General features: G+C 63.9%; 1 protein-coding gene across 1 annotated transcript in view; it reads right to left on the bottom strand.

Moving 5' to 3' along the window:
• The window catches only part of PLXNA1 (plexin A1), a 45,310-nt gene extending 30,798 nt beyond the window's left edge, over nucleotides 1–14,512 (bottom strand). The window contains exons 1-2 of the mRNA XM_028101833.2: nucleotides 13,331–14,512; nucleotides 11,267–11,449 (exon numbers count right to left, since the gene is read on the bottom strand). Coding sequence (XP_027957634.2) covers nucleotides 11,267–11,449; nucleotides 13,331–14,512 — 1,365 coding nt within the window. The remainder of the gene's footprint in view (nucleotides 1–11,266; nucleotides 11,450–13,330) is intronic.
• Nucleotides 14,513–20,812: the final 6,300 nt, after the last annotated feature.

Genomic DNA, 20,812 nt, shown 5'->3' with positions numbered 1-20,812 from the left:
GAAGTGAAACTAGGAGACTCCAGGGCAGGGACGCAGCATGGGAGTGAGGGGCCAAGCCAAGGTCCCGGAGTGGGGTACACCCCCGCAAGAAGGCAGGAGGGCAGGCGTCTCATCAGCATGGAAATATATTCCAGATCCCAAACAAACCGGGCGTTAATTATCCAGCTCTTCTCTGCAGCTTGCAATGCTGCAAGTATTTTTAGTTGCTTTTACCAAACAAATGTATTTAATTAACAGAGAGACCCAGGGGGCTTTCCAGAGATGGGACTCATGGGGCAGCGTCTGTCCAGCTCAGCCAGTCCTGGGCAAGCTCCGGGGGCAGAAGGTAGCGGGGCCCTGCTCAGTCAGGCCCACCCTCTCCGGCTATAACCGAGGGGCTGGGCCCACCTCTCCCCCTCCGCCTGGGGCCAGGGCTCAGGCCAGGGCTCGGCCCAGCACCCCTCCTTTGTGCCCCCACACTGGCAGGACAGGGCAGGTCTCACTGGCTGGAGTGGGCCACGAGGTAGCGAGGGCAGCCAGCCAGGGTGGGGCGCTGTGTCTCTGGGCCAGAGGCTGCGGCCGCAGGAGAGGGGGAGGGCCGCATTCCTGAGAGCCCAAGGCCACCCCCCACATCCGCTCAGCTGCCTCCCTGGCCGGGCAGGCAAGCTTAAGTCAAACCAGACCCGGAAGAGCGGAGCCCTGAGCTGGGCAGGGGGAGGCAGCCACGGGCTGGGCCTAGAGCTGCCCAAGTGGCTTGGGCCCACGGCCTACAGAAGAAGGGGTGCCAGGTGAGGGGCCACAGCAGCCCAGGCTCAGCGCCCCCACGGGTGGGTGTGTACAGGACCCCAACCCATACCCAGCCAGCTCCACAGAAATCCTGCCCTGCTGGGCTGAGCAGCCAGAGGACAGTTGTTGCTCACAGGGGGCCCTCAGGTCCTCAAGCTGGCAGGCCCAGGCCAACATCAGCCATGGGAGGGGTCAGGGAGGCCAGAGGTACAGCCTCTGGACCCACGCTGCCTGGGCCCAAGCCCCGGCTCAGACAACCCCAGCTGTGCAACCGAGGTGGGGTGCTGACCCGCTCTCTGCCTCAGTTTCCCTAGCTGTGAAATGGGGAGTGACAGACACCACTCCCCACGCCAAAGCTACTCTGAAAATTAAATAAGGACCTAGCCAGTGAGCCAAGAAAAGGGGACACAGGGTGACTGAGCCCCACGGCAATCCCCAACCCCCAGCAGCCACCCACCCAGGCCTGGCAAGGCCAGCCTGCGCTAGGGCCAGGAAGCAGAGGACAAGAAGGGCAGGAGGGCAGGGCAGGGCCAGGGTGCAGGCCAGGACACCAGCGGGACCCAAGTCTCCAGACCCAGTCTCCACTCAACTGACGCAAATCAGGACTCTGAATTTCTCCCAGAGCCCTGCCCTACGCCCGTGCCCCCCGCCTGCGGGTACCTCTAGCAGCCGCCCAGAAGCCCAGGCCCAACCCCAGCCCTCCCAGGACCAGACCCCCTCCCCCAGTGCCCGAGCGTAGCCCCTCACAACCAGATGCCTGAGACTTCTGCCCCCAAGGCCTTGACAGCCAGGCCTGACAGACCTCAGCCCCTTACATGCACGGGGCGCTCAGGAAGTATCTGCTCAACAGGGACACTTGAGGGGCCCCAGACTCTCCGACCCTGACGACCAGGGGTCATGTGGTACTCAATCTGACCACCCCCCTCAACCAGGCCTGCCTTCCCCCTCCCTGCTGAGGGCTGAGGGCATGGGCTGGGCGGTGGATATCACATCAAGGGCCACCCACAACCCCGGAGGGCCCAAGGGTGATATTCTAGGGAAGGGCGCATCCAGGGGGCATACTAGCTCTGAGGCACAGAACAGGGCAGGCAGAGAGCAGACCCTCTTCCCAGGGTCCTGGGGAAAGCAGGAGGGGAGGCAGGCCAGACGCAGACTCTGAAAAGCCCTGCCCCTGGGCCGGCAGCATGCCGACTCCAACAGGTGGCCCCCAACAGCTGTGGTGGGGAGCAGGCACGTCCAGCTGTCTGTCCACCATGCATCCATCTGTCCACCCACCTGCCCAGCACTGGGCAACCCTGGTCCTTACACACACATAAGCAGGCCCCAAGGAGACAGGGCATTTCTGGAGTGCAGAGAGTGAGTGGGGGTGTCAGGGAGGCAGGGCCAGCAGGCCAGTGGGTGGATGTGATGTGGGTGACAGGCCCCATGCTGCGCACTGAGCAGCCATGGTCCAGGTTCAGCAGGGCTCCTGCGTGCACACATGTGACTGTCAGATGGGGTGGAAGATGTCCAATCCACGTATGGCTTGTGCTCAGGATATGCCTGCTAGTTCCCAGCTAGTTTTCGGGCTGCAGGGCCTGTGTCGCACAGACAAGTAAACTGAGACTTGCGAGGACCTGCCAGAGGAACCCAGGGCCCTGGGCCGCCACCTGCACCTGTGGACAGAGTCTGTTCCCAAAGTGGGAGGGACACAGCACGCCGCCAGGAAGGCATTCCAGGGAGAAGGGGCGTGCAGAGCGGGCACAGGGCCAGGCTGCTGGCAGGACGGCAGGACACATGCCACCAGCAGCGCACGTGCTGACGCCACTCGTCGGCGCACAGCTGTCCGGTCGAGGGCCACCCACCTGGGGATGGCCCACCCTGGGGCAGCTGGACTTACAGAGCATGCAGATTTCCGGCATCCCCTGGTATCTGCCCTCCCACCTCCAGCTGTCACCTCTGTGCTCTGCAAACCTTGTCCCAAAGACCACTAGAACTTTCCACAACTAGCCACGACCACCTTCCCTCCCACATCCCACCACAGAAAAACCTCAGGACTCAAACCCAGCTCTGTCCCTCTGCTATGGTGCCCTTCCCAACACCTGCCGAGAAAGGACCCCTCCTCCCCCTGCCCAGATGGCTGGAGTGGAGGTGTCCAGTCTCCCAGGACATGCCTGCTGGGCTGCACCAGGCCCAGGCACCCACCCACCCCTGGCTCTGACCCAGAGGGAAACAGCCACCCCCACCCAGCCTCTGGCCCAGCCCTCCGGCTCCACCCACTTCTCCAACCCTGGGGTTTTTCCCTGCCCCTCTGCACATGAGGGAGTCCCCTGCATTCTGAGCTGTCAGCACCCCCAGCAAACTCTTGGTGCCAGGGCCCAAACACTGTGGGCCACACACCTACCACCACCATGAGGCACCACCTGCCCCTTCCCACAGATAGGCCAGGGAGCAGGTTCATCCCTTCCCCCCAGGCCAGCAGGTCCCAGGGGCCCGGGACACACCGGTGCAGGGGAGTCCTGCAAAGAGAGCCCGGTGCAGGGCCAAGTGGAGGCGGCCAGTGGCAGGTGGGCAGCCCCTGGCCCTGGAGGCCCAAGCCCCAGGCTGGCCCAGCCGGCTGCCCCTGCACCCATCACCGCGTGGCTCTCGCCAACTGCTGCGGCCCGGCCAGGTCAGCTGTCCGTCCAGCCCAGAGCCAACAAAGAGCCCATTCTCTGGGCTGAGGGCGGGCAGGGGCACCGGGAGGATGTCTGGGCCATGCAGGCTGCTTGCCAAGGCCGGCACGCGCCCTAGCCCTGGCCAGGGTGGGGAGAGAGTTCCCTCCACTGCGTACCCCAAGATAACAGCCCTCGTGTCCCTATCTGTGGAATGGGGGTTCACTGACAGCAGGAGGACAGGACCTGAAGTGGTGCAAGAGGCTGAAGCAGGTTACGGGGCTGAGACCCCCGAGGGGTCTCCCTCCTCCAGTACATATAGCTGCCAAGCCTGTTCCCAGGCCCCTAGGCAGCAAAGCGGTACTGGGAGAGGCTGCGTGAGGGGCAGGAGCCTCTTTCACTCTATCCTTGAAGGAGCCCACCCTCTCCTCTCCTTCCTGGTCAGGGGCCTGTGGCTGAGGCCCTGGTGAACCCAGCTCATGGGCCCCTCTTCACCCCCTCACAAGCTGCCACAGGATTTCCCCCTCCTCTGGCTGGGGGCAGGTTCCAGGCCCCTTCCTGGGACCATTCTCAGAAAGGCCAGGAGGAATTTGATACTGGAAAAGCAATTAACAATTTCCTCTTGGCAGTACTTGGGTAATTAAAACATGATTTGCAGGAGGCCCAATGGCTGTAATTGGGCCAAACACACCTGGCGAGATTGGGGGGAGGGTCCCAGGAATCTTGTCTTTTCCAAGCCTAGCCCTCAACATGGAGAAAAGTAGACACCAACCAACATAAACAATGGTCCTCCTTGACCTTTGGTCTCCTCCTGTGCCAATAGAAATCCATCTCACAGGGCTGTGTGAGAGTTCAGAAGCTCACGGTTCCAATAGTAGGGGAAGGAAGACTGTTTGGAAGCTGCTTGGAAACTGGGCCCCCAAGGCTAGATGCTGCTGTGGGGAGCTGGGCATGGAGGGGCACAGCTGCCCTGGGGGATCTGCCTCACTGCCGTGAAGGCCACACAAAGCTGGGCACAAGGCAACATAGATCACACAGCCTTCCCTCACACGTCTCTGACCGGGACTGTCCTCAGCGGGGATGTGGCCAGAGAGCCCTCTACAGCCTGAGACTTAACGAGCCCCGGGCCAGACCCTGTGGCAGGCAGCAGTGACCATCCAGCTGATGCCCTTGTCTCAAACCCAAGCTGATGCCCTTGTCTCAAACCACTGCCCACCTTCCCATCCATGACCCATGTCAGCCACGCGACTCCCACCCACTCGGTCCCCCAACGTGAGCAGGTAGATGTAAGCCCCTTTGACTTTCCTGAATCCCCCACAGTCCTCTGGCTCCCTGCCCCTAACCAGGCCAGACCTCTGAAGCTTCTCCCAGAATCCTGCAGGCCATGTCCCTGCCCCCACGATGCTGAGCACCACAGGGTCACCAGTGAACAGTCCACCACAGGCATGTCCACCGCAGGATAAGGGGTGGTCAGGGCAGTACAGGCAGCTTCTGCTACCTCAGCAAGCATGAGAGCACCTCTGAGCTTTGGCCCTACTGTTCCTTCCACAACGCCCTTCCTGGCAGACCCCCCAGCTGGGCTGTTCTAGTCTCTGTACCCATCTTGCTGTGATGCCAGGAGCTCTCACACCCTGACCCCCAAGAGGGCGGGTCCTAGAGGTCGGGGTCCTGTCTGCCCATGGGAAGGGGAACTATGCGTTGCAGACAATACTCTTGGGCCCTCAGGAGGCCACCCCCAAACCTAGGCACACACAGGACTGGGCACAGGGCAGCCCACTGCTAGCCCGCACCCGAGAGCGTCATTCTTGTTCAAGTTGCCTAGGTGTCCCTGCTCGGGCTAAGGCCTGATGAGCCAGACCCCACAGGGAGGCGGGACCCTCCATGCCTGCCTCCGGGCCACCGCTGGCTGCCATAGGATGCAAAGAAGCAATGCTCGCGTGGCATGGCTCTGGGACAAAGGGCTGAGATGTCAACAGACAGACCCGTGGGGGAATGAGACATCCCTGTGCCCTTCTGGCACCACCTACCACGGCCAGCCATGCCCAGGAGAACCAGAAAAGTGTAACAAGTCCTCTGTAGGACACACGGACATCCCTAAGACACCATGCAATACCACCCACAGGTTCCAGGGACCACGTCCTTGGCAGGCAGGGTAGTGCACCCATGGGCCCCTCAGGCATGGCAACTAAGATACACAGGAAGCAGGCAGCAGGGACCCCTCTGCTCTCCACCAACAACTCTCTGGGGGTCGGAACCCCACCAGCACCCAGTAGCCTGCCATAAACACGGCTGGATGCGGATCAACCACTCTGTCAGGTGCAACCACACTCGATCCGGGAGATGGCAACACAGGCAGCCTTGAGATTCAGGACAGAGAGATCAGAGGGGCCCAGCCGCCCCCCTCCAGGGAGAAAGCCAGCAGAAATGCAGCCCTGCACATACCGGAAGTGTGCACAGCACGTGCACGGCAGCACCGCCCACCACAGACCCGTGGGAAACATGGCCGCACCGGCCCACAGCAGAAGGACCCCGCGCATGCATGTCTGTGACACACACCGTCGTCATGACCGAGAACCAACCAGCTGCCCACCGCGGCAGGGCCAAGCCTCACAAATAGCAATGAGAAAGAAAGAAACACAGATGACACGCTGCATGCCCCACGAAAAGCCCCCACCCAGCAAAACAGCCCTTGAGATGGACGTCACCCACTCAAGTGATCCTTCGGAAAGGGGGTGCCTCCCAGGGCCAGGGGGCCTGCTGCACTCTGTGTGACAGGCCCCGGGCTACACGGCCACAGCTGTGCACTGTCCTGTGGGCACGTCCTATTTCAGAATGGACGTTGGTCATACACCAGCCGCATGCAGGATGCTGGGAACCCCCTGCCCCACCCCTGCCATGCTACAGGGTGCTGCCTGCACGTGCTCAGGGCCACGGTTCAGCACGACAAGAACGTCTGCAGGTGCACAGCCACCAGGGGTGCAGGCTGCCCCTTGGAGCTTCTGCGGGTCTCTAGAGAGCAGGTCACTAGGAGTCAAGGGCATCCCCCCTCCTCCCACACATACACGAGATGCAAATCCACGGAACCATGGGCAGTAAAATGGGAGGTGGTGACACTCCTTGTGGCTCAGGGGTTGGGGGGCTAGGGGCCTGGTCCTGCCCAGCGTCTCTCTCAAGGCCACCATCCTGCCCCAGCCCCACAGGGGCTCCCCAGCCCACCTCCTGCACAGACCTGGGCTCACGGAGCAGGGACCCCTGCTGGATGCATGGAGCAGGCTTTCGCCCAGGACAGAGAGGCCCTGGTGCAGGGACTCTGAGAAGAGGCTACCAGCCGCTCTCAACAGGTTTTGGAAACACTACTGGACTCTGAATTTCGACATCCTATGAGGAATGGGAGTGCTGGGGGGAATGGGAAAAGCGTCCAAAGGGACCTTCTAGAGCCGTGACGGCCAATGGAGGGTAAGAGGTCTCCCTGTCCCTGGCAGCCCAGGCCCAGAGCAGCACCCAGCACGTGCTCAGTAACCACCAGCACAGCTGGGATGCCAGAGAGTCAGGTAAGAGCAGGTAGGTCCGAGGGCCCGGACAGAGCCAAGGCCTGAGTACACAGGGACAATGGCCCGGCCAGGCCCCAGTGCCAGGGCACAGATGTTGCGGCCACGGCCCTGTTTCTCCTCCATACAAGGATCACCACACAGGAAGGAATGTCAACCTCCCTTGGGCCTCCCAACAGCCCCCAGAAGGCACAGCCCACCCAATGTGGAGGGATGAAAACCAAGGCCCCCCCAGGAAGGAGCTTCACCATGGCAGGCCTCCCTGCTAGCCACACTCCCAAACAGCCCAGCCCAGCCCCAGAGCCCAGCTAGGCGGCTGTCTCTTGGGTCCTACCCCAAGGCCCAGCATCCTGCAAGCCAGTGATGCCACAGCCCAGATCCCCACGGTCATAAACTGGTAGCCCAGAGCAACCTTGGGTTGGCCCATAATGCTTTCTAAAAATGTGTCATTAGCTACCAATGCTTAACAATAAAAGATCTCACACAAAATATGGATTTCCAGATTCTCTTGAAAAACCGGATGCTGAGGCAGACGGGGCCCGCTTTCCCCCTGGCACAGCCACCAGAGAGACAGGGCTGTGTTGCTCAGCGTAGCCCTGAGCCCTGTAGCAGGCACAGTTACCAGGGCCAGGCTGGCCTGGGGTGTCCCTCACCAGGCCCAGAGGGCAGGGACTGTCCCCACCTCTGCTTTGCAGAAAGGGAGAGTCCAAGAAGGCCTCCAGGCTGGGGTGGGGCAGGGAGGGCACCCACTGGCAGGAGTTCAGGACAGGTCCTCTCCACACCCACTGTGAGTACCTGAGCGGACTCAAAAGAGCTCAAACCAGGGGCCACCTGTGGAAACTCCTGCTAGGGTCCAGGGGTCCCTGGTGGCCACTTGGGGTAGGGGGGTAGGGTGGTACATGCAGGACTGGGGCTCTGGGGGAGGGGGGTCAGCCCAGGAGGATGGGCTGCCTCTGTTGGCAGAGAGGGCGGCAGGTGGCGGACAGGGCCTCTAGGGAAGGCCAGGGGAGTTGGGAAGCACCCCCAGCCAGCCCTGAACAGCTGAAGTTGGCAGGTTTAAATTAATCGACTACAATTTTACACAACAACGTTGTCGGTGGGGCCTGGCAGAGGGCCAGCCGGGTCCCTAGAGCTCACCAGTTACTTCTTAAAGCTCAAGAAAAACCACGCCTGGGGAAGATGGGGGCCTCTGAGCACAGCAGGCCTGCCCCTGGGTCAGCAGTGGGCAGGGGTCCCCAGGGCCCAGGACCCAGCACGTGACCAGGACAGAGGATGAAAGGCAGTGAGCGAGCACAGTGCTGGACTGAGCTGGGCCAGAGCTGCTCCCACCCTCAGCCTGGGTCAGGATGACACGTGGGGGGGTGAGGAGGAGGCAGGAGAGGACATTCTGCTGTAGGCTGGGCCCCATGCACAGCAGGGAGCAGGCGTCCTGCACAGTGGGTCAAGGCTAGAGGCCTAGTGTGGGGGCTGGGGGAGGTTATGGAGGTGGGGCGAGCAGAGCGGGACTGGAACCCCTGCCCCCAGCCCTTACGCTGCTTCAGGCCTCCAACTGCAGACATGCCCCAGGGTGTGACATGGGGTTCAAGGGTGCCACGGGTCCTAGGAAACGGGCAGGCAGAGAGAGCAGGACAGCTGTGCTACCCATGGGAGCTGGACGGAGCTGGGTCTGGTGGGAGCTGATGTGCTGGGCAGTGGGAAGAAAGGCCCCCGAAAGCTGGCAGCTCAGGGCAGGCGTGGGCAGTGAGGAGCTCCTGGAGGAGGGGCTGTCCTGGACTCCGGACTTCCTCGGAGAAAGGACACGGAAATAGGGGTCCCTGTTTCTTTCCCTCCAAGGACCCACAGGACAAGGAGGGAGCCTGTAGTTGTAAGTGAGGACCCTGGAGCCAGTAAGCCTGGGCACAGGCTGCTGCCGTTATGTGCCTCAGTCTCCCCATCTGTCAAATGGACAACAGAGTTGTTGTGAGGACTCGGAGAGGCACCACCACAACAGAGAGCTAACCACACTCCTGAATGGGACCAAGTGCACGTCAGGCTCTGGGCCCTCCTGGCGCATCCTCTCATCCTTCTTCGTACTATGCTCGGGGAAACAGGCTCAGAGAGGCTAGACAACCAGCTCTAGGACCACAGAGCTGGCGAGGGGGAGAGCTGAGACCACACCTGATCTCAGCCATTTGCATGGGATTAGGGTGCGAACAACTGGCCACAGAACATGAACAGCCGTGTGACAGCTTCCTGAAACCGCCCCCCCCCTTGAGCAGGTGGGTGCAGGTGACCGGTCCAGGGGACGAGGCTGAGGCCCACCTCTATGGAAAAGCCTCAAAACTAATGTGCATCTAATTCCCCAATGAGGGGGGTGCTCCCACCACCAGGCCAGCAGCTCCTGGGCATGGCTCAGCCCCACATACCCCAGAAAGGCACAACCCACTCACTTGCAGTGCCCAGCCCAGACGGGTCCAGGGGTGGAAGGAGCCAGTGCCCAGGACGGGGTTCTGGGAGGTAGGTGCAGGGGCCGGTGGGGGAGAGACAAACAGAGGTTTCCTTACGGAGGGGCCTAAGCCCAGCTCCTACTCCATACAATGGGCCTCCGTTTCCCCCCTGTGGGACTAGGGCAGAGACGGAGCAGAGCAGGACCAGCTAAACTCACAGAGCTCCCACCCGGACCGTGGCCCTGGGGCAGGGGAGTGAGGCTGGAGCCAGGGAGGCAGCGGGGGAGGCAGGGCTGGACTAACCCGTTCTCCCAACCTCCTCACAGGGTGGCCTGTGGGCACAGACAGCGCCTTAGCAGTTGCCTGCCAGCCCACCAGCCTTCAAATGGGCCACTCCCAGCCCCAGGAGCCCAGCCTCCTGCTGGGCGACAGGCCCTGGGGCGCCCTGCGGGAGTGTCTCCGAGTGACCTTCACTCTGCAGCCCTGCCCCAGGGGAGGCTCTGGCCCCTGGCAGGCCCAACCCATCTGACACAACCCCCTCCCCAGGGGTTCCATGGTTCTTCTCCCCTGCTCTCCCAGCCCCAAGTACCCTCCCCTAAGGTGGGGAGCCCACTCCTGGGAAGGAAAAGAGCCTACACCCTGGCTGCCGATAGTACCCCTCACAAAGGGTAAGGAAAGGTGGGCCACACCAGAGGACCAGCTCAGGGCACGGGGGCTTGCCCACCCCCACTGGCCCCAGCAGAGTGCCTGAGTTGGACAGAACCCCACAGCACCCCAGGGTGCCCCATCCCAGGATGGCCTTCAGTCAGCATGTGGACCACCCCAGCCTACAAGCCCACACATCCGGGTTCACTTCACAGATGGGAAAGCTGAGGTGGTCACAGAGCCAGGGAACAGTGGGACATGACTGCCAGAGCACCCACCACTGCAAAGACAGGGAGACCCCCCTCCCGCACAACCCAGCACAGAAGCTGAGAGCAGGCAAGGCCCTTGTTGGCCCCGGGCCCAGCCCCCACCCACGAGTACACGCTGGGCGGGGAGCTGTGTCAGCACCCGGCCTGGGGACAGCTGTTATTTCATCTACCAGGCCCCGCCCCTGGCCTGGCTCTGGGGCTCCCAGGCACCCCCACCCCACGGTCACCCCAGGAACTTCCTCCCCAGCAGGTCAGCCCTACTCTGGTCTGGTCCCACCCACCCACCAAGTTGGGACTGAGCCACAGGCAGTTGCCCTCAGGAACCCCTCCGGGAAGCCCTCCCGTGGCTGCTCCCTGGCAGCCCTGTGCGGCTCAATGCTTGCTAGTGAGGGATGGAAGGCAGCCACCACGCGGGCCCTTCCCCCCCAGCACCCTACCTCTCACCCTGAGGAGCCCTCATGCCTCTGGAGCCACAGTGCTCCCCTTGCACCCACCAGTGGCAGGTGGGGGTGGGGGTGCTACCCTTGCCCTGCCCTTGGCCTTGCTGTCTCTGTGCAGGGCGGGGGCCTCTCGCCAGGGCAGAGTGCTGCCTCAGCAGACACTGGATCCCCCGGAGGGGATGGGGGCCACACAGGCGTGCCCTGCCCCCACCGCCGCGCAGCCTTCCCAGGAGGTCACTATGTGCCCTCAGAGAGCAGCGGCAGCATCTCCAGGGCCCCTGGGGATGGTAGGGTGGCCAGACCCCTTACGTCCCTGACCCAGCCCTGGAGCCCCCGACACCCTGCCAGGGCCTTTACACCTGCCAAACACTGAGGCAGCCCCAGAGAAGGGATATGGACAGGGAGGCACATGGGAGTGGGGGCCTGCTGAGGCCCCTCGCGGCGGCCTCGCCTGGCACTGGACCTGGGCCTCCCAGTCTCCGGGCAATGCTGTCCGCCCTGGGCTCCGCCCGCCCCATCCGCCCAGCCCCAGGGCCTGACCTTGTGGATGCGGCCACTGCGCGTGCCGGCGAACACCACGGTGCGGCCCCGGTAGTCATAGGCAGCCACAGCCGTCAGGCCATCATCCTTGTCCACGAACAGGGGCGTGCCCTCAATCGTGACGGTGCCCCCCAGAGGCTGGTTGAAGTCCTGCCCACAGAAATCATCGTCGATCTGCAGTGGCTGTGGGAAGGGAGAAGGTGAGCCTCTGGGCCCCTGCACACGGCCCCAGGAGCCTTCTGCCTGCGGGCGGGAAGCCTTGCAGCCAGGTCGGCCAGTGGCCCCAGCTAACTGGGGGGTGGGCATGGAGGGGGCAGGGGTTCACAGAGGGTCCTCAGAGGGGCTGGGCTCAAGCGTGGCCCCGACAGATGTGGGGGATCAAGGATTCCTGGACCCGTTCGACAGAGAAGCCAACACTTGCAAAGGCCCTGAGGCCCAGTGCACATGCCCAGAGCGGGGGGAGGCATCTCCCCAGCCACTGGGCACAGGTCCCCCACCCAACCTGTGGGTGGGAGGGGGAGAGCCAGAAAGGAAGCAGCCTAGGGGAGACCAAGGAAGTAGAGCAGCCACCTTGGGGACCAGGCCCACAGCATGGATGATGGCTGCACAGGGAGGGGGCTAGCCACCGGAGGGCTGTGGGGTACAGGGAGGGCTCATTTGAGACAGGAAACAGGGGTCACACCTAAAAGGCAAAGGCAGGGGCCGGCTATAAAGTGGTAACTGAAGGGATGCGACGCGATCAATACATGAGGTTCAAGAGAAGAGGGAAAGGGCCTGGAGGAGGGCAGGTTCCGGGGGAAAAGGGGCCAGCTAGCTCCCCTGAAGCAGGCTCAGGGCCTGAGGTTTGCAGGGGAGAGATCACCAATACAGACGGAGCAAGGGACGCCAAAATGCAGCGGGGCTGAGGGTCCCCAAGTGGCCCCAGCAACTGGGACCCAGCCAGGGGGAGGGGATGACTGCAGCCATGCACACGGAGCATGCAGAGCATCCAGTGTGACCTCAGAGGGGCTGTCCTTCCAGGCCTCAGTTTCTCTAGCTATACAGCAGAGATCATATGCCTTCCCTGAGAGGCCAGGGGAGGGTGGACAATGCATCGGCCTGGCATAGCCGGGCCTCACGGTGGAGGACGGCCCCATCCTGATGGGTGCCCCACCCCACCCAGCGGTAGACGTGACAGAGAAGGGGTGAAGGGACCCTTGCCTTGGCCCCCTGCCCTGAAGACAAACCAGTGTCACTCCCAGGATAGAACTGGGACAACTGAGGCCAGACGGGCCAAGCTTTCCCTGGGCCACCCAGGTAGTCCCAGGTAGCAAGAGCAGAGGGGTCGAAGCCTTGCTCCCACCTGGGCAGGTCACCTCAAAGTGCCCCTGAACAAGTCCCTTACCCTCTCTGAGCCCGTAGTCTTCCTCAGAAAAACAACAGATCCTACTGCTTGGGGGCATACATAAGATGCTCCCCCAAAAGCAGCTGACCCTAGGCTGGCTTCTTCCGGGCCTAGAGACAAGAGCTGTGGCTGTCAGCCACCCAGCACCCAGCACCCAGGCCCTCAGGCTGCCCCGGTGTCAGGGCTGGTGCCATCATCTGGTACCAGCTGAGGCCACAGGCCCAGAGAGCAAGTGCACGGCCCAGCGCCCAGGGCAAGGATGAGCAGGGCTTCTCGACAATGGACTAAGTGGGGAGACAGGTCTGGGACACACGCTCCCCGTCTGGCCCAGCTCTGCCTCTTACTGGCTTTGTGATGCTGGGCAAGTCACCTCACCTCACTGAGCCTCTATGAGCTCTCCGTAAGGAGACAAGACAGGGTGGTGAGCGCCTGGTATGGTGCCAGGCCCACTGCCTACAGGGGCTCATGGACTGCTGGACACGGGCCCAACACCCTGTCTTCAAAGAAGCAGGACGGCTGCAGGTATGGGCACAGGCTCCCAGGCCGACACCCCAGGAGCAGCCCTGACCCTCCGGGAGGCGCCCAATGGTGGCCCCAGGTACAGGGAGAGTGCCGCAGGGTGTTGAGCATGGAGGTGGGGGGGGGGGGGTTGGGGCAGCGCCCGCACGGCACCTACTCACCGAGTTGATGCAGCCCAGCTCCTTGTTGAGCAGCCAGGGCAGCGAGAGCTTGCCCTCGCCACGGTAGCAGGACTGGATGCGCTCCTTGATCTTCTCCTTGATGGCCCTGAGCGTGAACAGGCACAGCACAGACTCCTTGGGGGGCTTCACGCGGTTCTTCTGGCCCTGCGCGAACACGGTGAACAGCACGTCCTCATCCTCGGCCAGGCCCAGCTGGCGGGCCAGGGCGCGGCCGGGCCGGCTCAGGTAGGCGTCCTGCACCAGGCGGTACTCCACACCCGCCTGCTCGCAGCCAATGGGGAACTCGACGTAGGAGTAAAACTTGGGGTCGTCCACGCAGAGCCGCACGATCTTGGAAGTGAAGAAGTGCTCGCCGGCGGCGTCGGGCGAGGTGAGCTGTGTGTCCAGCTGGAGGGTGAGGTAGTAGACGAACTGCTCACTGCGGAAGCTGTACACGTAGTAGATGTCAAAGGCCGGGAACTTGGACAGCGTGTCCGAGGGGATCTTGAGCTGCGACGACACGAACTCGTCCTGGTACACGAAGCCGAACATGTCGGCGTCCTCCTCGTTGGCCATGAGCCGGCGGCTGGACAGCGTGGGGAAGTACTCGGACTTGCCATCGATGGGCGTGCCCACAAAGAGCTTGGCCTGGCCCAGGCCCGGCGGCCCAGCGATCAGCACACCAGCCATGCTGCCTGCCTCGCGCACGCTGGACAGGTAGTGCTCCTTGCGGTGGTGCGGCTCGCCCAGCTTGAAGAGGTCGTCCAGCCGCAGGAACTGGCAGATGCCCTGGGAGGCGCTGCCGCAAGCCAGTAGGCGGTTGGCGGCGTAGTCCAGGAGCAGGAGCTTGTTGACGTTGTCGGTGCTGCCCAGGCCATGGGGGCATGACTGCACGCTGGGCGGCGGGTAGCACTTCTCGTTGTCCTCCACAGGCCCCGTCACGTGGGCCCGTAGCAGCGTCAGGTTCCCTGACAGCTTGTAGATGCGGTTCACTGCACCCACGTACACCTCGCCGGTCTGCTCGTGCACCACCAGGTGGGTCAGGCCCCAGTCGCTGGCCGAGAAGGTGCGGAAGGCAGGCTGCGGCCCCCCGCCCGCCCGGGGTGCCCCCGCCGCGCCCCCCAGTAGCAGCAGCAGCAGCAGCCCCAGGAGCACCCGCAGGCTCGGGCGTGGCAGTGGCATGGCGGGCCGGGGCCTCAGGCCGAGGCGCTCGGGTCCTGCAGAGGCGTGCATCACGGGGCCGGGAGCCTCAGCCCTGCGGAGGAGAACGGGCGGGAGAGGGGGCGTGCGTGTGGGTAAAGTCCCTAGACATAGGAGGGCACACACACGCACCCAAGTGCACATGGCCATCTCACGAGCTCTGCGCGCTGCCCAGCTGGTGCTGGGACATCCCATGCTCCACCTCCAGGGGCATGGCTTAACTGCCAGAAGCCCAAGGTGGACAGAGGACCCCCTCCCCAAACTGAGGACCTGCAAGCAGGGAGAGAAACATCAGGGGTCACCAAGACCAAGCCCATGAGCACCATGAGCAGCACGGGATGGCCAACAATGCCTGGGCCTGCCATTCTAGGCAGAGGAGAGAAACGGACCCAGGAACAGGGAGGCAGGTGATGAAGGTCCAGGGTCCAGACTGGGAGCCCAACTAACACCCCAGCCTGGAGGCCGTAACCTCCTGACTCAGAACCTCCCCACGCCTACAGAACAAACCCCCTGCCCCAGCTCCAGGCTCCTAGGGTAAGTGACCACCTCTCTGCCCAAGGCTCTGGGGACACGTGCTCCCTTGCAGGCCCTGGAGAGCCCTACTCATAGGCAACCCCCCTCCTCCCACCCCACCAGCAGATGAAGATACTCGGACCCATCACCACACAGGCAGCAATTCTCAGAGGGGCCGGGAGGCAGTCTGGGTCATCTTGGCCCTGGGGCCACTTGCTGGCTGACCCTGGCCCAGCGCCTTTCTGGACCTTGAGCCCTGTATTCCAAAGAATGATCCAGAAGCCAAGCCTTGTACACCTCCCACCCACTATCCCCACCCCCAGCCAATCAGGCCCCCCCATTCTGTCCGTGCAGCACTGCCCCCTCCCAGGCTCCTCTGGCCTGCCTCTCAGCTCCCCTTCCACACCCTCACCCCAACTCTGAGGAAACAGGAAGCCCTCCGGGGGGGGCTCCCTGAACCCTGCCCCCCCGGCAGTGGTTTTCTCTCCCCAGTCTGAAAAGCCCAGAGGCTGTCCTCTACCTGCCCACGGCTCCTCCCCTCCTGTCAGATCGGGCCCCCAGCATCTTTCACTGCCACACCAGGCTCCCAGCATCCCCACCTGTACTTCCCGGGTCACACTCTCCACTAAGGTCAGCGTCCCCCACTAAGTCTCCCCCAAACTGCCCACCCCTCTCCCACCTGGACAACCACAGCACCTGGCCTCACCCACCATGCCCACCGACAGCCCAGGCCCCACACAGTAGCCTGGGCCATTTTTCTGAACTGCACACAAGGTCGCCGGCCCGCAAATCCTGTCATGGACCCCCCCTTCTTCTGGAAAAGTCTGGTCTCCTCCCAGCCCAGCAGCGGGCAGTCAGATGCTCAGTTATATCGAGGCTCTGTAGCCAGGTGGTCCTGACAGGAGTCACTCCTCTTTCCCAGCCTTGGTATCTGCATCTATAAAACGAGAATGACGAGCTCCTCTCTCGGGGCCAGAAGCCCACAAGGTGCCATCAGCAAGAGTACCCTCTTGGTGTCAGAAGTGGCCCTGCCCTGGTGCTGCCAGATACTGAGGCCTCGTCCTACCCCTGGCTGGAGACCGACCACAGCCATGCTGGATCAAGACGCAGGCCGGCGCCAGCCAGGGCTGCGCATGCTCTCTGCTCCTGGACAGTGCCCCTCACATAGACTGGCAGCCCCATTTTACAGGTGGGGGAGGCAGAGGCCCACAAGATAAGTGCCTTCTGCCAAGCCCAGGCTGGGAGCTGGCCACAGGGCAACAGGCTGTCAGACAGGGCCCACGGGTCTCTGGGCTCCCATGTCTGCCCCTGTAGCACAGGGCTCCTCTGCCCTCAGCCAGGCCTTTGGCCGTGCTGTTCCCTCTACTGGGATGCTCTTCCCTTCCCTGCCCACACCCCTGCTCAGGTCTCGGCTGCCTGCCCTGACCTGCCAGCTGAAGCTAGCAGTCTCTTCCTCTCAGCTACTTACTCCGTTTTAATTTGTGGCACAGGACTTGCAAATGGTTTTGTTACTTATTGTTCCCAAACTTGTGCTCTCCCCACAAGAATGGCAGTTCCACAAGAGCAGGGCCTGGCTCTCTGCATTCTCCCAAAGCCGACTCCAGGGCCCAATACTTGTGAATAAAGGAGTAAATGAATAGATCCTGGGCAGAGCAAGGCCTACTCCGTCACCTTGTCCTCACTCTGCACCCACCCTCTGCAGAGTCAAGGCCCACACCTTCCACTCAGGTGGGGACACTGAGGCTCAGGGAAGCAGGGAGCTTTAAGCCAGGATCCCACAGCAAGAGGACCCGGTTGTGCTGCCCTGCAGGACCCTCCCGGCTGGCTGTCATCTGCCTCTCCTTGAGGATCTCTGCCCAGACACCACTCCAAGAGCTACAAGCCACCTATGCTGGCAGCCAGGAGAGGAGTCCCCAGCCCCTCCCCCCATCCCTGTCCCCAGCTCAGGAGCCAGAGAACAGGCTCCTCACAGTGTCAGCAGGGCCTGGGCTGAAAGCTGAGTGCATGTGAACTCCAAAGAAAACATGAATCACTCACCGTTTATCAGTTCAAAGCAGGCCTGCAATTACCAGGGGCTGGGCTCTCCCCTCCTCCGGGATAATTATACACGTCTTAATGCAATTATGGGCCCTACTTTTTATATTAAACAGGAGAGACCCGGCTGGAGAAGCCACTGTCTAAACTCCAGGCTGGCCCTGGGCCCACTCCCTCTCTCCCCCAACAGTGGCTGCTGGCAAGGGACTGGCCATGGCGGGCGGGATGGCCAGCCAGGGAAGGGGGGATCCCAAGCCCAGGGCTGGGACCCTTGCGCCCACCATCTCACAAAGGCCAGTGAGGACGTTTCAGTCACTTCCCCTATCTTAGAGTTATGGAGACCAGGGCTTAGACAGACCCAAGGTCACCCAGCAGAACAGGATGAAATCCCACACTCCTACAGAAACATGGATGGGCAGCTGACCGGCTGGGGCTCATGGCCCACAGATGTCTGGCCTGCCCCAGAAAAAATGCATTTGTGCCAAAGCCAGGCCTGGGTGCTGGGGAGGACCACACTGGGTTGGGGGACGGGAGCACTGACAGACGCTGGCAGGGCATCTGGGAGGAGAGCAGAACTGGCCACTGTGGTCTGGGGAGGCTCCTCCAGGGGGCTCTTCCACCTGTTCTAAGAGAACCAGGCACACGGGGAGCTGGTGGGGAGGAGCAGAGAAGCAAGGGCCCAAGCCGGGGCCTGGAACCTGCTGGACCATGCAGAGGGGCAGTGAGAATGACTGCAGCTTCCTGGCATGGGCAGTGGGCTGTGCCAGGGGGCCCAATCTGAACCAGACTGGGAAGGGGGAAGCTAAACTGGTGTTGGGTGTGCCAACTAGGGGTTAGCCAGGGACAGAGAGACCCGGACAGAGGCAGACGGGGCCACAGCACAGCCGGCTCCACTCCTGGACGGGATGGGCTTGACCGCCCAGCAGAGCGTAGAGAGAGCAACAGCGCCTTTCCTTCTCCAGGGCCCGGCAGCCACCACCACTCCTTATCCTCAGAAACAAAGACCCTCAGAGCCCTCTTCAGAGAGGAAGAGCCCCAATCTCCATGCCTTCGCACTCTGGATCATTCTGGGACTTGGGCAGGTTGGGGCTGGGGGACAGGATGGGACAGCCATCCTGCCCAGAGTTACCCCATTAGCAACCAGGGCAAAGAGCTGCGCTGTCACCCCCCCCCAACACAGGCCCTAGAAAGACACGGTCCCAAGCCGTCCTGCTCTCCCACCAGACAAGTCCTATGAGACCAGGATCTGGAAGCACTGGAATCTGACTCAGAAAAAGTGCCCACCACTCGGTCCTTCCCTGAGGTGCCCTTCCCTCCTGGCCAGCGGCTCTAGACACAGGGACCTTCCTGAGGAATCAGAACATAGAGGCAACAATCTGGGGGTGCAGAAGCCCAGCAAAGGGCTGCCTTTGTCCACAGCACCTCATTTGTCCCCCACCCCAAACAAACACCTCAGCCGCACAGACACTGCCAGACCTCCGCCTATACTGTCCCCTCTGCCTGAAACGCCCTTTCTGGGCCTCCCCGGGCCACCCTCCCAGGCTGATTTGCAGCCTGGCTCTGAAAGGGAACCACTGATGTTCTCATCCGCTCTGGCATGAGACTGGATGCTCCTCAAGGGCTGGGCAGAATCTTGGCTGCTTGGTGCCGCACCTGGTCTCTCCTGCACACCCCAAACCAGCAGGGAGTGGGGAAGAGCTGGGGCTTGCTCCCCAAGAGCCAGAAGAGCAAAGACTGAGCCCCCCCCCCCACCAGAGCCCCAGAGAACCAGTCCCGGCATGGAAAGAGGTGGAGCAGCAGTGAGCTCCTGAAGCCCTGCCTTAGGGAGCAGAGGCCCGGTCCACATCCCCCCCAACACACACACCCCTTTCTTTCAAGGGGCGTGGCCCCAGCACCCCAAAGATGAGCCAGGGCCAGTTCTCCGCTCTAAGCAGCCACTGGAGCCCCTTTCACCCCCCTTTCCCGGGCTGCACCTGGGATCTCAGCGGCCAGGGGCCTCCCTGGAGCCCCGCTCCCCCTTCCCCAAGGCAGCCCACCAGCCCCGCCGTCCCCAGCTACGCCGCACACCAGGCCCGGGACTGTCCGGGAAGCAATCCGAAGCCTCCGAGAGAAGGGGGCTGACCCTGGAGAGGCCCTGAGAGGAGGAGGCTGAAGAGGCCCGATCGAGCGGGGCGGCCTCCCGGGCGGCACCCGCACCGCCCCCTCCCAGCCCGGGTGAGCGGCCCTGCGGGCCAGGGGCGGACACAGAGCCCATCTCCCGGCACCCTGGGCCAGAGGGGGCGGGGGCGGGCGTCGGTCCCGAGGAAGCGACTCCAACTTCCACCCCACCGCCCTGAGGGCCAGCGGAGGATGCAGCCCCGCACGACCTCCTCCGGCTCCCGCGGCCCTGCCCAGGCAGCCGCGCAGCCCGGCCCGGGCCTGCCCAGCCCAGCCCGGCCCGGCCCTGCCGGCGGCCGGAGGTCGGAGTCCGCGGTCCAGCCCCGGGGTTCGGCCTGGGCACCCCCAGGGCCCTCCCTCTGGGGCCGCCGCAAACTTTCTCTCCTGCCTTTGAGGAGGGGGCAGCGCCGGCCCCCGCCCCCCGCCGCGAGCTCTGCCCCGCGGAGCTCGGCGGGCCGGGCCGGGCCGTGCGGGCGGGGAGAGGCCGGCGGCGCGGGGCCTGGGGCCGCGGTCCGATCCCGGCCGGGCGGGGACGCGAAGAGCTCAGCGCCAGCGCCACGGCCGCGCCCGGACACACGCGGGCGCCGGGCCGGAGCCGCAGGGACACGCGGACCCGCGGACACGCGCGCCGCAGTCCCCCGCGCACACCCCCTGCTCGCTCGGCCGCATGCCCCGCGCCCCGGCCGGAGGCCGCCCCGCTCCGGCCCGAGGGCGCCTCCCACCCCGGCGCGCCCCCCGTCCGGGACCCCCGCCCGGCCAGGCTCCGCGCCGCGGGGGAAAGTTGCGCCCCTACTCACGGACTGCCCCGGGGCGCGCCCCGCCTCCGGCCATCGCCGCGCCCCGTCGCCCGCGCCGCCGCCGCCGCCCGCCCCGCCGCGGGGCCGCCGAAGCCGCGCAGGCCGCCCAGGCCGAGGCCGCCGCCGCGCCCGGGCTCCGCTGCGTGGCCGCGCCGCCGCTGCCCAGCATGAATGGGGCGCCGAGCGCCGCGCGGCTGCGGACCGGCCTCGCTCTCGCCGCCCGCGGAGCGCCGCGCCGCACGCATGCGCTGCCCGAGGCCGGGGGGGCGGGGTCTGCGGGGGCGGGGCGGGCGCAGGGGGCGGGGCTGCCAGCAGCCTCCAGAGGGCGCTCTGCCCCGCGCCGCGCGCCGGCCGGGGCCCACCCCGGACCTTCAAACGGCGATACACTTGTCCGCCTTAATGGCTCTGCACAGGGCCCGCCGCGGAGCGTCCCCGGGGAGCCCCAAGCTCCGGGGCTGTCCTGAGCCCGTGTCCCCAGGGATGGGCCCGCCTTCCTTGTGTCCGACCTAGCAGTAGAGCCTCCATTCACACAAGGGTAAACTGAGGCCCGAGTAGGGAACGCGCCTTGCCCCGGGTCATGCAGGGATGTGGGTCGGGACCCTCGGCCTTCTGCCACCGCGTCTGTTAGGTGGGATGGGAACCCTCGCGGTGAGCAAAACGGCGCTCCCTGCGGGCGGGGCCGCACGACAGCCTGCCTGCGGCGCGTTCGCTGCCGCGGGAACATGTTGCCCCGAGTCCCGAGGTGGGGACGTGGCGGGACGCCAATCCGGCTGTCCCCCGA

This window comes from Eumetopias jubatus, unplaced genomic scaffold (assembly GCF_037043125.1).
Source record: "Eumetopias jubatus isolate StellerSeaLion01/CBP00866 unplaced genomic scaffold, mEumJub1_p1.0 scaffold_1, whole genome shotgun sequence".
NCBI classification, from domain to species: Eukaryota; Metazoa; Chordata; class Mammalia; order Carnivora; family Otariidae; genus Eumetopias; species Eumetopias jubatus.
Note: the sequence above shows the minus strand (reverse complement) of the source record. Positions and strands in the feature narration are given on the sequence as shown.